At 36.8% G+C, this 19,193-nt stretch overlaps 1 protein-coding gene across 2 annotated transcripts in view; it reads left to right on the forward strand.

Moving 5' to 3' along the window:
- The window catches only part of pum (pumilio), a 136,134-nt gene that overhangs the window by 97,378 nt on the left and 19,563 nt on the right, over window positions 1–19,193 (forward strand). For both annotated transcript variants that reach the window (XM_074091547.1, XM_074091555.1), the window contains exons 5-8: window positions 9,350–9,554; window positions 15,984–16,152; window positions 16,471–16,629; window positions 18,029–18,223. In XM_074091547.1, coding sequence (XP_073947648.1) covers window positions 9,350–9,554; window positions 15,984–16,152; window positions 16,471–16,629; window positions 18,029–18,223 — 728 coding nt within the window. The remainder of the gene's footprint in view (window positions 1–9,349; window positions 9,555–15,983; window positions 16,153–16,470; window positions 16,630–18,028; window positions 18,224–19,193) is intronic.

Consider the following 19,193-nt stretch of genomic DNA (forward strand, 5'->3'; position numbering starts at 1 on the left):
CAGCATTGAGTTTGTCACTGACAATATGTGCTTCGTGGAGGACGTAAAAGTCAGATATAAATCCATCATTTAAACTCTTCATTTTAATTTACTCATCAAAAATTAATTCACCGGACTGAACTCATGAACATTACCTACTTTGGCGGGGTTTCATGACAGGCGCGAACGGGTAACCATGATTGGTTCGTGCTACGCCGTGCGCGCGCACTGGAAGCTCATTGGTTAACTTTCGAGTGCGCGCGCTTGACGTCGCACGGTCCGAATTGGACTCAAGAATTTATTCCCTTTTTTTTTCATAACTTTAGACGGAATTAAAATACGAGTTTACATGAAAAAAAAAAATTAATGTTCTCTTTTCTGTCGCGTTTAATCTGTATTATCTTAACAGTAAATATTCAGTTGGTTGCATCAAACGTTTTCTTATTTGTTCAAAGCCTAACTATAACGACTCTTTAGACTTATTTTTTTAACAATAGTTTGGACATCATTTGGCAATTTAAAAAGTTACTTTACCGCACAAGTGCGGTAAGTAAATCCATACAACTTTACTGCACACTTGTGGATGCGTGCAGGAATCACTAATTTTCTATGGATATGTTGACCCACGTCAAGAGGCACTTTCCGAGCACGTGCATTGTAAAATAATTGAAATTAGACCCGTGAAATGCTTGTTATTGAATAGTACCTAACACCGGTGGTCAACTGTGGTCTTCACTTGTCTTTATCATTAGTTCCACTCCATCAAATGATGATTTTCAAGAGCAAATGCACGAGTTACTACTAAATATATCCAAATTACCATAGGTGCCCCTACAATATTTGAAGTTCCCTCGATTTCCTTAGGATCCTGATTTTGTGCCTATGGGACTAAATTAGATGTAAGTATTCATAAACAAACACAGACAAAACAGTTTTTTTTTTCAATTCGCTTCATAAATGACGGAGTTCTGAGTTCTGACGGGGCCTGACAGTTTAGTTTCATTCATCGACGTTGTAGCGCTGCCATTTGTATGATATTATTACAATCTGTGGACCGCCGCCATTTCTTTGTTGTCATGTTCTTACCCGTCATTGTGTTTTAAACATTGAGTTGAGTGCGGGTATTATCTTGCGTTCTCCTCCCGTTTTGGTCGAGTTGTAGTTCCATGAGTAGCCATCCTCGTCTGTTTAACAATACAATACTCTACTTGCGGTAGTGTTTAGTGCGAGTGATATTCCACTGACTTTCAATATGGCAAAATTCAAGGTTGTGTTGTTGATTGTAATCCAACAAGTGCCACTCACAAACTATTTTGCATGCCCAAAAACTACTATTAACATAATCTTTGGATGTCGTTGCTAGTACCGACTAGCCCTTATTTGGTGGCTTTAACCAAGAGTCAACTGTTGTTGAAACGCGTATGTGAAAGACATTTTGACCATACTCAGTTCGATCGAATAGGTGCGCGGATTCGATATTCGTATCCTTGCCTGTTCACGGAAAAGGAAATGGTTCATGGTGTACCACTCTCGTCTAAGGGTAAGTTTTTCTAACCTTTGCAATAATAGCTCCATGTTCAAAATTTTATTCAAATATAAATTTAATGGAAAGAGACCCTTTAATTAATAAAGATTAAAAACACTTGGTCGTTTTATTTCATAACTTATACGAGTATGAATAAAAATTAAATTAGTACAAAACATCCGTAACTCCCATTTATCGTACAGCGCATCACTAGCATTGACTGGAGACTATCGATAATGATTATATCGACCTGTGGAAAGCCCTACGACTGTCAAACAAGTACCACAGACTGTAAAATCTAACAGCGCTACAACGTCAATAATAGGAAACAACAATAAATTACTGTCTTATCTGTAGCTAGCTACATATTAGTAATCTATGGTTCTGAGGTAACAGCCAAAAAAATACAACTGAATTGATAACCTCATCCTTTTCCTTTAAGTCGTTAAAAAACAGGCTGTCATTATCAATATATGACTTGTCATTGAAACGTTAGATGTAAGAAGTGATCCGTCTGAACGCCAGTTGTCTATGCAGTTTGTGTATTTGACATTGCATCACGCGAGCCAACCAATCCCTACTTTGTTTCTGAATTTTAACCAACCAACAAGCACGCCTATTTGCAACTTTGAAATTGATTCGTATTTGAATCATAAGTCGTTTTGGTTTTAGGTATGGCCACTTTTTGTGTGGAATTTGTTCTGAGTTACGCTTCCTGACTTATTATTTGTTCGTAGCTATTTTGTATGTTACCAAGTATTTGGTGATCTTGACTACTACGTACTATAATGACGCTGACTGTACCCGAAAAGTTGAAGTTATTGTTACTATATCAATAAAATATTAATTGGAAAACCTACAGTTCAAATAAATATACCAAAAGCACTTTAGTTTTATCTTTTCTTTAGGAAGAACTTGTGTTTTGCCAGAAAACGGCTTGTAATATTTTTTTTAACAAAAATAAACACGACACTGCGAAGCGTTGCGTAAAAATGGCGGCTGATAAAATTTGTTCTGTCGCTACAACAGTGAGCGATCTAGGAATGCCATCGGTGTTTTATGTTATAAAGCAATGATTTTACTACGCTCCAACCAATGGCTCTTTATACAAAAACAATTACGTTGAAAGAAAGTTCAATTAGTTACTTTAGCCTCATAGTTGCTTTCGCCCCGCCCGCCCGGGTGACCTTACCTTTCTCTTATTTTAATCTCATTTTATTTACCACATCAAAATGACGCCGTTTTCACGTCATCCGCACTAATAGTTCGAGCCCTGTAATTGTATCTTATATTATTCACACTAAAAATCGTGAAAAATATAAACTGTTTGTATCTATTGTTTGAGCGATACAGGAAAGAAGAAAGTATGAAGAGGGGTGAGGAAACTGTCTTTTATATTATGTGAGCCATAGACCACAGACTTGATGTTGCATAATACTGAACATCTCCAACTGATAATGTATTTGAACATTATTGAATATAAGGGGCTGTTTCACCATCCATTGATTAGCGTTAACCGACGGTTAAATGTGATGCTGTCTCCGTCTATTCGAACAAAGCAAATAGAGACGGCATCACACCTAACCGCCAGTTAACACTTATCAATGGATGCTGAAACAGCCCCTAAATCTAATATTACGACTACTTACTAGTGGAAAGTGATCCCTGGACATTTTAATTTTGCATTGTTCCTGCACCCCTTTTATAACACACGTTACACATGTACATGATAATTTAGAGCTGTTCACAATCGATAATGCGAAAACTTGACGTGAGCTGACTAAACTTGCATAATAAATGTCAGTCAAATTTAAATGACGTGCATGCGCACTTTAGCACAGGACACAGTTAGGACACAGTTTCCATTTTTATGACGCAGTTACAATTTCTGACTTATTATTTATTCGTAGCAAAATAGTCATTACTAGTGACTCAGTCAAAGCGGTCAAATTGTTCGAGACATCCATCGTGTACAAATATACCGGAGCACGCACGTCGCCAAATACTTTATAACATTCTAGCCGACATTAGTACCGTAGCAGCCAAAGTATCCAAAAGTATGGGACACCACAGGAAAATTGACTTTATTACATACCGTGTAAGGTCCAATGATCCAGTTAGCTAGTCCTCTACAATGTGAACGGTGTTTTATTTTCAGTCTCTTGGTGCAAAATGCACATGTCAATCATGTCCATTACCTTTTTAATAAAATTAAAACTCTTTTATAATGTAATCATACTGGTCAATTCAAGCCATATTTAAAAGGAAATCCGTTAATCCGGAATTCTGACAATGTAAATAAAAATGTGAAAAAAGCAGTCAGGCTCCAAATGAAAGAGACGGAACGATCACAGACAAGTTGGTACTCTTTTCGGTGATTGTCAAAAACAAAAAGTCGAATCTTATGACGTGTTAATTTATTTCGCACTCTACTCGAGATTAAACCTTAAGGGGCTGTTTCACAATCCATTGATTAGTGTTAACTGGCGGTTAGGTGTGATGTCGTCTCTATTTGTTTTGTTCGAATAGACGGAGACGGCATCACATTTAACCGTCGGTTAACGCTAATCAATGGATGGTGAAACAGCCCCTAAACCTTTTAAATAAAGCTCAGTTTTCTAGTGTGTCCCATGCTTTTGGATATTATGGCTGCTACGCTACCAGTGGTGATGTGCCTGCTCCGATTTATTTGTACACGGTGGATGTCCTGAGCAATTTGATCGCTTTCATTGGGTCAATGTTAATGACTATTTGGATGTTTCCAAGTATTTGGTGATCTTGACTGCTACGTTCTATATGACGCTGACTGTACATGAGGTTATTGCAACTATTTCAACAGTTGCAATAGCCCCATACTTTTTGTATGAAAAATGCCATTCGCTAGTGATGTCCCGTGTCGATATTTCGATAAATGAATTTCACATTTATTTTAATACTATTTAAGATCTACAATTGGTGCGAAGCATGTATGACTTTACGAGGGTGGGCTGATAAGTTTCCGAAACGGCACAGAAATAATACAATATGTACATGTTTTATGTTTTATTTTTCAACGTAGGTACCTCCTAAGTCCACTCACTTAGCCCAACGTTTCTCCAATGCTGTTATCCCATTCCGATAGAAGGTTTCGTCAAGTCCCTCAAAATACCCATTTACAGCTTCTATGACTTCAGTATTTGAGGAATATTTTTGTCCACCTAGCCATTTTTTAAGATTTGGGAACAGGTGGAAGTCGCAAGGTGCTAAGTCTGGCGAATATGGAGGATGGGGTAGCAATTTGAAGTGCAATTCCTTGATTTTGGCGGTTGCAACTTTAGCTGTGTGAACAGGGGCGTTGTCCTGGTGAAGTAAAACTTTTTTCTTGTGCAGGTGAGGCCTTTTCTCTTTTATTGCGTCACTGAGATTCTGCAGTAAGTCAGCATAATATTGACCGTTTATCGTTCTTCCTTTCTGTAGATAATCTACTAAAATTATTCCTTTGGAATCCCAAAATATGGTTGCCATCGCTTTGCCGGCTGCCGCAAAAGCCGTGGTGGCCTAAAAGCCGTGGTGGCCTAGTGGTTTGACCTATCGCCTCTCAAGCAGAGGGTCGTGGGTTCAAACCCCGGCTCGCACCTCTGAGTTTTTCGAAATTCATGTGCGGAATGGAATCACATTTGAAATTTACCACGAGCTTTGCGGTGAAGGAAAACATCGTGAGGAAACCTGCACAAACCTGCGAAGCAATTCAATGGTGCGTGTAAAGTTCCCAATCCGCACTGGGCCCGCGTGGGAACTATGGCCCAAGCCCTCTTGTTCTGAGAGGAGGCCTGTGCCCAGCAGTGGGACGTATATAGGCTGGGATGATGATGACTTTGCCGGCTGACAAAATCGTTTTGGCTTTCTTTGGTGCCGGTTCGCCGCGATTTGTCCACTGCCTAGACTGTTCTTTTGTCTCCGTCGTGTAGTGGTGGATCCAGGTCTCGTCAACCGTTATGTATCGACGTAAAAACTCCCTAGGATTAGACCTGTACTTCTTCAAACATTCCGCCGAAAGATCCTTGCGTCGTTGCTTCTGCTCATTTGTCAACAGACGCAGCACCCATCGAGCACATAGCTTATTCATTGCCAAATGTTGGTGCAAAATATTAAGAACGCGTTCTCTTGAAATGTTGACCATCTCTGCTATTTCCCGCAATTTTACACGGCGATCATCCAATACAATTTTTTTAATTTTATCGATCATTTCTGGAGTCGTTACCTCATTTGGCCGTCCGCTGCGGGGAACATCGTTACAGCTCTGTCGACCACGTCTAAAGTCGGAAACCCAAGTGTGAACTGTGCTCAAAGATGGAGAAGAAGACCCCAAAACACGGTCCAGTTTGGCTTTTATCTGAGTTGCAGTTTTGCCATTCAAAACATAAAACTTAATTACCGCACGCACTTCTGTTTTTTCCATTTTCATGAAAATGGAAAACAAGTTTTCTTTGAATCGCTTTTAAAAATTACTAGATTTATTATAATTAACTCACGTTGCCTCTGCATTTACGCCAAACTCGAGAGATTACAATGACATATATATTTTTTAATTGATTTGTTTTTTAATCTGGTATTTCGGAAACACCAGCCAGCCCTCGTATAACAAAAGACAAATGAATTAGCTTAAATAAAAAAACATTTAGCTCAAAATTAACAAATGAAATCGTAATTAAGATGTTTCGAAACATTAAACAGTTCAATTTGCATTAAAAATTCAAGCTGCATAGCTAAATATTTCAACAAATACTGAGGTCATGGAAATATCAGGTCAGAGAAGGGTAAGGAAAAAATGTAAAAAAATAATGTTTAATTTAATTCACAAATATTTATTTATTTCTAATAAACATTACATCTATCATTACAGTTACCCAATACGATAGAGTAGCAAGCACCTCATATATTTAAAGTTTATACCTAATTTACATTTTATACGTACTTACTATTAATAACATAAAACAAATAAAGTTACTTTTGTGAATTCACTGAGCGAACAACAAAAGACATCGATTTGAGCGGCGACCCGGTTGAGCGTGCGCAGCGCCCTCGTGCACGGCGCCGCGCGCTGCATATAATTTTTATCGATAAGTAGTATGCCAACACTGGCCACTATGGAAAATAGTTGCATTTACCCCATTAAAATTAAAACAAGAATTTTCTGGAGACGGGACCCTATTCTCAGCAACTAGATACCTACCATCTTCGGATAGGTCTTGCGTGAATTTACGTGTACTGCTATCCCCCAAAGTATAGTTACTGATTACAACAATGTTATAACTAATAGTCACATTAACCTCACGGTGGGGTGAATGTAGCTATTACTGTTCTCGTGCAACAATTAAATAAATTATTGGAAAACCTAAGCCGGTTTGTAGTGTAACTGAAATTGAAACCGCTCATTGAAATGTGAGCAATTAAGTTAATTTTTTTGTATAACCCTTCTAATTATATAGGTCATGGTAGAGGGTGGCAAAAATATTATACTATTTTTTTTGGTCGCTTTTGCCCCGGGTAACCTTATGTTTGTTTATACCTAATAAAAGTGAAGAATGTATTAAAATCATAAAATGAAATACATTGATGTTGTCTAATGTGTTGCATTGCAAATTTTCAGTGTGTCATAATAATCATAATAAATGAAAGGAATCGTTATTTATTAATTCAAGGTGCGTTTGGTAGTCTCTCTGTCTTTGATATTGCTAATCTTCGGTGTTAAATTTTGATCGCAGCAAGAACAACACACGTTTTAATCACATACCTCCAAAAACCGAAAATTGAAAAGATATTCTTGTAAAGATCAACTTTTGGTTATCGTACATATTGTGAAAATATAACAATTAAACAATCACAACGTCAATTCATTATTGAATTACTGTAAATTACTTACTATAAAATACTGAAAGACAATGTCAGTCAGATATTAAGACGTAATGTACTGCTGCTCATTTCAAGTGGCGTTATCGTTTAATTTAAGAAGGTGATAAATGCAACTAAAAATATTTGAACTTCAATTTAACATGAATTTTAAAACACTATTTGAAATCACCCTATGTGTTATTTGACGCCATCCGCAGCCCTGTCGAGGATAAACTGAAACGCGTAACGGGGAGTGGACCTTTTCACAATCAATTTTGTGATTTTATCTTTGGCAAATGTATACTAGACAAAAGAATATAAGGGCCACGACTTGATTTTCACCGGTATAAAGAACAAGGAGCGGAATTCTCATAGCAAAAATCAAATGTCACGAGGGTCAATACCATTGTGTTTTATCGACTATTCCAGTTATCGATTTTTCGCATGTTACTGACTTTTAGCATTATTCAGTAACATTAACCTTCTTTGATAAGCTACTAGCATCTCTTTATTAAAATAAATTACGCCACGTCACATTTGACATTTGATGTCGTTTGAGTTTTCATAAGTATTATTTTATTAGGTTCCCGTGTTAACCAAAATGGTTATTCGTAAAAGAAAAACGATTAAAATTAACAAATGGATAAAGTAATATCCTTCTCTTAATTTTAAATTATTCTCTCACTTCTCTTAGTTTTAATGGTGACTATGTAGAGAAACAATGACAATTATTTGTTACTACAGACAAGATGAAGAAAATATAATAAATTAGTATAGATATATAGATTTTGATTCTGTTATTTTGAATAAAGGTTAGTCTATCGTCAGTTACACTGTTTAACATTTCCGTTTCGGTTTTGTTTAAATTGTAACAAACACACGTCTATTTTTTTTTGTAGCCTACACTGCAGGACAAAGGCCTCCCCCATTACCATTACATTATTATTAGGTCTAATTTCATTACCTAAAACATATCGTGCTAACTGTCAATTGAACATCGACAGTCGATAAAACACAATGGTCAATCCCTCTTGACATTTGATTTTTGCTATGAAAATTCCGCTCCTTGATAATGAAATTAAAAATACGTTTGTGTTTTTATCTAAATATGTTTAAAGTGAATGAAAAGTATTTGTATTGTGTTATGTAGTATAAATAAAATTATTTTTGGGCACGGAATGTTAGAATGAAATTTATTTATTAGTATTTTCGTTTTATCAATTAAACTCCGTGGCCCTTATTTTCTTTTGAGTAGGTAGTATATAAAATTTATAACAAAATGTACACTCTACTCTCCACTCTAGTACAGAATACTGTTGCTTTTACTGTTTAAGTACATAATTATGTATCTGTTGCTTTTATATAATACAACCATTTGATAGTTTTACGTGGAAAGTTTTACGGTAGTTTTGAATATGGCTAATTTTGTAGAATTTGATTAGCTCTTTTCTAATTTCAATTGCGAAAACACTTTGCGGCGCTGGTATGCTGAAACTATAGATTTTACAAATGAAGTTGTAAGAACATGTAGGTTTTTTTTCTAATTTAATTTTATATATAATTATAAAGGTTTTCGTCGTAGCATGGGGGAGAAAAGAAATATCGTAAAAAACTGCTATAAGTTGCCATTTTTCCAATATGGTGGCGCGAGCGGCAGAGATATGAGGTGGCAAAGTTGAAATTCGAAAGGAGCACATTTAAATCTATAAAATTACCCAATTTAAAACGCCTGGAAACTTTCCAGATAACTCCCTTTTTTTAACCAAATGACTGTATTATTGGAAAAGATACTTATTTCAATGGAGAGTTTCAGACTTAGTAAATAATGTAGGCACTTACCTATAAAAACAAATATCGCTCGGTTATTAATGTTTTGAAATTTTAATTTGCCCTGTATTAGGTATTTATTGAATTTATAATTGTGAAATGTAAACTTATACATTCAAGCCATTGAATTGTATAATTTAATTACAGAATTAGTGGGCGCTGGAGTGGGCGTCGGCGGCGTAGGTGGCGTGGGTGTGGGTGGCGTGTCGGTGGGTGCACTGGTGGCTGACAAGCCTCCTGCTGGCCGTTCGCGCCTTCTAGAAGACTTCCGAAACAACAGATTCCCCAATTTGCAACTCCGTGATCTCGCTAATCATATTGTTGAGTTCTCACAGGACCAACACGGTTCTAGGTAATTACGTTAAATGTGCTTCTAGATTAACTTAACTTAATTTAACTATAGTCTATACTAATAAATTATATCTAAGTATACTAATATTATAAAGAGGATCTGTAGTTTTGTATTTTTGGATGTTTGTTATGACTAAACTCAAATTACTGGACCGCTTTCTAAAATTCTTTCACCATTAGAATGAAGCATAAAATCAGGAGAAAAAATCAGGTATCCGTACTGAATCAATAAATAACTAACGTAGTTAATCCAAGGTGTAAAAACAATTACATAAAATATACTTCATCGCTTGCGCTGCGGAAACTATTGATGAAAGAACCAAAAATGTTCTACAATATTAAAGAATATATCAATATGTACAAAAAAAAACACGATGTCATATAGTAGTAGTGTAGTATAGTATTGTAGTTAAGTCACTAATTAACTAGGTACCTACTTTATTACAATCAAAGGTTGATAGAAACGCCGACCAAAATCAGACCATGTTAGGTATATGGATAACATGGTCTGATTTTGGTCGTCGTTTGTATCAACTTTTGATTGTAAAATGCAAAAAATATTATTCATGATGCAAAATGAATAATCATAATCATTAACATCATGATCGTAATGATTAATCCAATAATCATTCTGTATTCAAGACTGTTTAATTATTATTCAGAATGAAATGCCATTATTATGAGTCGTGTCGTACCTATACCTTAAAATCAATATTGCGGGAAACATTTAGGGCAGAAACATTCAATATAATATTGTCGATGGAGGACAAAAGGAAATGTCTTCTTATTTTCATATCTATAATGAAACGTCTTCTTAGTTAGTATTTGGGTTCACAAGAATAATAATTATACACAAAATTACGTCTCGCGAAATGCGCGCGCGTGCGACCGTTTGGAGTTGCTAGCCGAGAGAGAGCGATATGCCGAGCGAGCGAGAAGGCACAGGTTGCGTTCGGAAACCAAAATAAGGTTCGCGCTACAATATTAATTATTTTCTTTTATTTCCTCTTATCATTAGTGAAAAGCAATATCTTTAGCCATAGCCTCAGCGGAATCCTCATTAAATATTGAGCGCCCCCCCCCCCCCCCCTTCTAAAATGTAAACTGTTGGGTAGAAAAAAATTAAAAAATTCAGGAGTAAGTATATACGGTTTTTATTTTTTATTTTAGTTAACTTCAGCAGACGGCTCAGTTCATTAGTATGAACAACCTGATAATTAACTTTTTACATGACATTAACATGAGATATAAAAAAGACATCAAAGAAATCCACATGTTTACAAAATATTTCATTTGCTAAATATGTGTGAATTAAAAACGGATTAGTTATGGACTACGAAAAAACGTCATAATAAATAAAGGACCTTTACGTAACCTTTACTTCAAAGAATTTATTATCTTAACACTTGATTATCTTTTAAACAGTAAGAGTTAGGCCACAGGTGTCTAAGAGAAATTAACTTCATCTGACCTGTAGATTGTTCCCTTAAAATTAACGAAAATCAAGACTAACATGGTGTAACATACATAACGAATTGAGTATCACTAGTATAACACTCTTTACGGTGCGTTGCTGCACTGTAATGTTAAATCTTATTGCTTTAGTCTTAAACTGGTTTATTCGTAACAAAATAACGCGACAAATGCGTTAAGTTAACATGCATTGCAACGGCTCTATTTTGATTCATTTTAGGTATTAACGGTCCGTCTTTACACACACACACACCGCCAGAACGGAAAAAAAAACGAGACAGAGCCGGATGGCGCTCTACAACACCATTTTGGCACGTTTCTCCCAAACAACGCATTATTTCTATGGAATTTTAAAGCAATTCGATTCTTTGACCTTGGGAATCGCGAATAAGGGGCTGTTTCAGCATCCATTGATTAGTGTTAACTGGCGGTTAGGTCTCAATTGGTTTTGTTCGAATAGACGAAGACGGCATCACATTTAACCGTCAGTTAACACTAATCAATGGATGGTGAAACAGCCTCTTAAATTTGAGAAAGTATGATACTGGGTGTGTACATTTTGTATGTTAAGCAAAATAAAATCACAAGTTCGAATTTCGAGCCAAAAGCGAGCGATCTATTATCCATGTCAGTGTTGCCATTCAGGAAAAAAGAAATCCATTCATTATTCTGCATTGCAGTCTGTAAAGCTCTTTAAGCACTGACCTACATATTAAGTACCTGACTGGCTACTACGAAGTACAAAACTCGAAGTTCGTATGTTGCCTTCCCGCTGACGCTTATGTCATTTAATACGCGAGTGAAAGGACGGGATATTATAAAAACGTAATAAAATTAAACTTTTTGTTTCAAACGGATGTTTCAAACTTTTTGTTTCAAACTTAAGTGGCAAATAGTTAAGTACATTGGCGATTGTCATTGGCAAATTATTGGACAGACAAAACAGAACAGGCAGAGCGTTGCTGGCGGCGTTTGGTTTGCTATTTTTTTCCTTTCCTTCACTTTTTTGAAGCGTTGCCATTCGGGTACAAAATAGTACGAATGGCGTACTATTTAGTAGTCTAACGTACTCGCGTACTCTGCTGCCAAATTGCGTACTATCACAGGGTCACTAATATCCCAGTACTACTAACTTCACAGCATATCGTTGCGCGATAGTTTAACTTTGCATGGCTGCATGGAATAATTTTCCTTTGCCTATCTCTGAAGAAGTAGATTTTTTTTTAAAATGGGCCCAAAAAGCTTACAATACATATACAACACTGGAGATTGAACGCCGAACATCTAGCATTTTTTTCTGATTCGCCAAATTTCTTTGGATTCTTGAGAGCGTTTCCACATTATCCGATCCGATTAAAATGGGCAAGTAAAATGTATAAAATATGATCCGATATCGGATCGGATAATCTGAAAGATAGGTACAAATTTCATACATAAATTTTACTTGCTATATCGGTATCGGCGGATCTGATATAACGTTAAAACGCTCTAAAATCGAAATACGTGAATTTTGAACGCATCATTTAATATTTGATAACCAAGTCATGAACAAGTCCAACTGACACTTAATTTTGATTTTTGAAATCTTAATACGTGAATTCTCAACGCACCTATAAATATTTGACAACCAAGCCCAATTGTAATTTTTTTATATTTTTAAAATCTAAATAACGCCATAAAAGATAGGTAATGGTGGATGAACGATGACAGCGCGAATCATCTCGTTTTTCAATTCAATTCAATTTATGGGGCCATATTATCCCAAAAATTGAATTGAATTAAAATACGCGATGATTCGCGCTGTCATCGTTCATCCACCATTACCTCTCATATTTCGCTTTCTAGATTTTTTTACCATAATTCGGCAAAACCTACCTACTAGACACTGGCAAAATTATTGTCCTCCAATAGAGCCATATTTTTTTAAAGAAAGAAGAAGTAAATACGCGATAATCCGAATATTGTGGATATGCTGTTGATTCGAAAATTATTAAATACCATATTATATATCTATTATATTCGCGGGACCCGAGTTTACAGTACCGACGGGACTGACGGGAGGAACATCAAATGTTTGAAAGACAGTTTGTATCAGAAAATTAGATTAGATTGTCGTTTTAAGTATGTTCTTCGCAATTTTTCCATATTTTCTCACCGTTTAAACCTTCCCTGAACATCCAAATGTTTCAAGACCAAAATTAGCTAAATCGGTCCAGCCATTCTCGAGTTTAAGCAAGACAACACGAACAGCAATTAATCCATATCCATACTATACTTCCTACAGTATATACTATAATAATATTATAAATGCGAAAGTGTGTGTGTTTGTATGTTTATGTGTATGTTTGTCCGTCTTTCACGTCGAAACGGAGCGACGGATCGACGTGATTTTTGGCATAGAGATAGTTTATGGGCCCGAGAGTGACATATGCTACTTTTTATCCCGGAAAAATGCACAGTTCCGGAGGGAACAGCGCGCGATAACCGAATTCCACGCGGGCGAAGCCTCGGGCAAAAGCTAGTATTAGTAAAATATTATTATACTAATAAAAAACACGTTTGTTTCGCTTTGGACGGAAAGCGGCAATTACATTAAGTCGTTCGCCGCATGCTGCATACGGCTACAGCAAAAGTGTAAAGGGGCGATTACACTGAATCCTTCGCTTCATGGTGCAATGCGGCGACCGCAAAATAGTGAAGAGCACGGTAGCATAAAGGCCGTCTTACATATGCTCGTTACTAGCATGCTTATGCTTATAAGCTTGTTAGTACCTGAAGTACCACGTGTAGTAGTAGCACGTGTCCTTATACACACATCTAGTATGTGATAGCATTTGCTCAATAGTAGCATGCTATCGTGCTAGTAACTAGCATGTGTAACAGTGGCTTTAGACGCCTAAGTAATTTGACAAGTTCGGCGATCGCATTAGGTGAACGACTCAGTGTAACCGCCCCTAAAGAACAAGGTAGTCGGTCGCATTCGGCGAGCGACAGCTGCCACTGCCTTAATATGGCCGCCGCAGTAGACGGATAGACTAATGAATAAATAAATAAATGTCAGGGGACCCCTGACACCGGATAAACATACTTAAATACATATTAACATTCAAGACCCTAGAACAAACATTGGTATTATTCATACAAATATCTGCGGAATCGAACCCGGGACCTCAAGCTTCGTAGTCAGGATCTCTAACCACTTGGCCATCCGGTCGTCAAAACGTAAAGACGAAATTCGTTCGCCGAAGTAGTTAGAGAAACTAGTACGGCGACCCCGTTAGGTGATAGACTATGTTAGCCATAATTAGACTAGCCTTTGATTCTGAACAAAGAATTCGATTAGTACATTGTTGTAGAGGCGGGAGGAAGAGTAAGCAATAGATGATCGAGTTAGTTTGAAGGCCGACCCGATGGGGAGGCCTTCGATAATAAGACTTCATTTGCACTTTTGGCCTAGACTAAACATTGTGCTTTTCACGATGGAATAGATAGAATAGAGCTTGGGAAAAAACATAGGCTATTTTTATCGTGAAAAAGAGGCTTTAAGGGGTTGAAATAGGGGGTGAAAGTTTATATGGAGGAAGTTCGCCGCTGTCGAAAATAAAACCATCAAACTTGGCATTTAGACACTTAAAAAGAAACAAGTCGTTATTTGTTTGAGCTTTTTTTGAAAATTCGACCTGTGAGGGTATGAAATAGGGGATGAAAGTTCATATGGAAGGTCGTCATTATCGAAGATAAATCTATGTTATTTTATGAAACTTGTCATTTGGGCACGTGCTAAGAGATAAACAGATATTTCTTCGACCGTTTTTTAAAATTCTTCCTGTGTGGGGGCGAAATAGGGGATGAAAGTTTATACGAAGGTCGACATTGTCGAAGATAAATCGACATACACATAAATCGATCTTCCATAACTCAGAAACTATACACGTAATAAAAAATAGCAGAAATTAAATTCTTGTTTATTAAATAACGATTGATTAAATTACATAAAACCATTACAATTATTAATAAGTACAGAGGAGTGATTTTTCAAAGTAGAAAAGTTTCTTAAGTGTTCATTCACTGGAGGGTTTACCCTACATAAAATTGAATCAGTTTGAACGTGGAAAATTGTAACGTCATACATAGCCTTGTCATAGCAGTCAGTCTGTCTACGACGTATTCAATACAAAATCCATAACAAACGATCGTCTTGACATTTCTGAAAAACTTTAGCGCTACCGTATTGCGCCGCGCTGCGCGCGAAAACGCGTTGCTGTCACATGACGCCTACGAACAAATCGCGGTTGCACGCGATTTATCTCAACTCAGAGGGACGCGGGGGTAAGGTACAAAACCGCTTGCGCCGTTTGGCACTAGTGGACTCTTAATATCGTGTTGGATGTGTCAGAAGTGTGTAGAAATGGAAGTCTTTAGCCTAATGATGATGATTTAAAAGTGGTCGTAGAAAAAGTATTGTATACAACGTTTCATAACTTGGTCTTAAACAACAGTTGCATAAAATACTATAATTGGCATTGTAGAAATTTAATTTTTAATTGTATAGGTACATACATTACATTAGTTACCCCTTTTTCAAAATAGCGAAATGTATGGACAAAGGTATCGAAAACGAAGCACATGAATTTGTTATTAATAAGATTTTGTTAGCAATTTGCCAACTTATTTACATAGGATATTTTAATCTCGGAAAATTGCACAGATTCCGAGGGATAGCTATAAACGAATTCTACGCGAATGGAGTCGCGGGCAACTGCTAGTTAAAGAATAAATGAAACTAATATTGATGCCTTCGATATTTTAATTAGAATTAAGTTTGGACCGTACACTAAAAAAAAATGCTATTTATAAAGACTATACGACTGTAGGGAATATAAAAATGTTTCACTATTTTATAAATAAGAAGCATGTACCATAATGGTAAGTAATTTATATTACTTTTTGATTTCAGATTCATTCAACAAAAGTTAGAAAGAGCGACAGTACAAGAAAAACAAATGGTATTCAATGAAATTATCGGGGCTGCCTACAGTCTTATGACTGACGTGTTTGGAAATTATGTTATACAAAAATTCTTTGAATTTGGAACAACTGAGCAGAAGACTACGTTGGCCCAAAAGGTATTTATTGTTGCTGTTTTAATATAGTACTTTGAAGCAGGAATCGTTACCGGTATTCTTACTACCGGTTTAAAATAGGGTAAAACCGGATATAATTGCATTTCGCTATTATGAAGTATAAGCAGTCTAGTGTTGTCCTTGACGTGTTACGAGTGCTTGTCGCGACCAGAAATTAAGTCGCCATTGTGGTATTTTTAATAACTAGTTACTTACATTAATTTTATTTAATGATTTGTAAAATTTGGATTCTGATTTTTCTTATAGTTAGCGTTAACCATAAATGAGTAATTATCGACATTACAATAATTGATTGTGCAGGTGCGCGGGCACGTGTTGGCGCTGGCGCTGCAGATGTACGGGTGCCGCGTCATCCAGAAGGCGCTTGAGTCCATCCCGGCCGAGCAGCAGCAAGAAGTGGTGCGCGAGCTGGACGGACACGTGCTCAAGTGCGTCAAAGACCAAAACGGGAATCATGTCGTAAGTTAGCAAAAAATATTACACTGCAGCCTCAAAGGTACCTAACCTATATCTACAGTTATTAAATTGAAATCACGACTTAGTGTCTGTTTATGAAGATTGTTTACCTACCGTAAAACGAGGTGAGAAGGGATTGTGGAGGGGGGGGGGGTATGAATTAAAGTAATATTTTGTGTTTTCACTTGCTTTTTTAAAATTTCTGGTTCAGCTTGCTCTAAAAGTAGTTTTATATCCTACTAATATTATAAATGTGAAAGTCTGTGAGTGAGTGAGTATGTTTGTTAATTCTTCACGCTGAAACGGCTGGTCGGATTTGATTGAAATTTAGCAATAAATTAGTTTATAACCTGGATAAAAACATAGAATAATTTTTATCCCGATATTCCCACGGGATAGGGATCAAATCTCTAAATAACAACCGCTGCGCTGGGCTTCCAGGTATGAAATTTGGTATGTGGGTAGCTGGACGTCTGGAATAACACATAGGCTGCTTCTTATCCCGATGTTCTCACGGGATAGGGATAAAATCTCGGAACTAATAACCGCTGGGCTTAGAGTCATGAAATTTGGTATGTAGATAACTGGACATCTGGATTAAAACATAGGGTAATTTTTATCCCGATATTCACACGGGATAGGGATAAAATATCTAAATAACAACCTTTGTGTTTTAATTTAACGTCAATGAAAACTACGGTGTTATTTTTGGGAATTCACCCGAGAATTCAATAAAATCCCGGAATTTCAATTCAACTGCTTTATCTAATGATTAACGCGTGTGTAGCCGCGGGTAAACGCTAATCTTTACATATTATATCTTATTTTTTCGTATCGTATTTTTTCTATTTGTTTCTATGCCTTCTGACCCCACTACGGGGTGAGCTGGGATTTGCCTATATATATTTTAGTGTTGATTGTTTAAAGTATAACAACTAAACGACAGAATAATCGATATTGAACTGAAATTCATACCACCGGAACATTATTTATCTATAAAAATCAACTTGCCTCATATGATTTTTTTTTATCGGGTTTCTTACTTCAATTTTGTCCCTACTCGCTCCGTTTTACGTTATATTAAATATTCGATGCAATTTAACAAATTTAGCCAATTACATGGTAGCCTTAACTTGTATAATTTACATTTAAATGTTTTTTTTTTAAGTGTCGCTGTCTTTTTTGGGGAATTGTTTTTGTGAACTTGCTTGAGCGATTTGTTTATGCGAAATTAATAAATTTTGCTGTGCGATGCGAATTTCTTAACTACATGTGTACTTAACTGTATGTAGCAGAATTATCATTCGGTCACGGTCATTCATCATGGTCTATGCGAAAGGCATCGCATGCAGGTAACGAGCTGGTTAGGTTAGGTGTGTATGAGAAGGTATTTTGTGTTCAGGTGCAGAAGTGCATCGAGTGCGTAGAACCGGCGGCACTGCAGTTCATCATCAACGCGTTCTCGGGGCAGGTGTATGCGCTGTCCACGCACCCGTACGGCTGCCGCGTCATCCAGCGCATCCTGGAGCACTGCACGCCCGAGCAGACGGCGCCGGTGCTCTCCGAACTGCACGCGCACACCGACCAGCTCATACAGGTGCCTATCATATTCATCCTCCAATATTACCGCATTCACTGGCCACATGGCTTCCACAAGTGCTACCGACGCAAAACTACAATTGAGATCTATCAACTTACAGGAAAGGATTTATGATATATTATGTATTATAATTACTGTCAGATTTATTACTGAACATGAAACTACCGTGAGACTCACTCATATTAAATGATATTGTAAGTATTGTAACGGATAACTCACGTCTTAAACCGAGTTTAGCTCGACAGTTTCGGGCTATTTCGTAGCCCTTCTTCTCAGGAGCACGCGACTCGGCGGCTGCCGTAACACGCAGGGCTACGAAATAGCCCGAAACATGTCGAGCTAAACTCGGTTTAAGAAGTGAGTTATCCGTTACAATATCATTTATAAATGAACTTTAAAAACAACAAAAAAACACTGGAAACCTCCAACTAACCATTTCTTTTAACTTTTAAGTCATATTTGTCATTCATCAAGTTTTACAGCACATTCACATGCGAGTTTTCGCACCTCTTCTGGCAGCAAGCCAAAGTATATTGAGGGGGAGCGCCAAAGTTCGCATACTCTTCGCTAGTCATACCGTAATCTTTGTCCAAATCATCGTTTGTCATATTTTTTTTCTCAGTGACACTTTACATTTTTCTGAGATTTTTAAATGGTCATCCTATAGAAAACTATAGGTTAGGTTCTGTTTGTTTTATAACAATTCTGAACAATTATTGGATTCAGAGAAAAAAGAGTTATGACAAAGGATCATTCTGACAAACATTAAATTCGGACTTCCAATAAGTATGCGAGCCGATATTGACCCATATTGAGGAACACCTTAAAATGTAGTCCACTAGCTGTTTCTCCTGTTCCACAGTAAATACTGTCCTGCATTTATATCTTGTAGGATCTTTACCGGCTTTCAATTTATTAACATATCGACGTAGCGTCATGTGGCAAATATCCAGTCCTCTGGCAACTG

Source organism: Choristoneura fumiferana, chromosome Z, assembly GCF_025370935.1.
Source record: "Choristoneura fumiferana chromosome Z, NRCan_CFum_1, whole genome shotgun sequence".
Lineage (NCBI taxonomy): Eukaryota > Metazoa > Arthropoda > Insecta > Lepidoptera > Tortricidae > Choristoneura > Choristoneura fumiferana.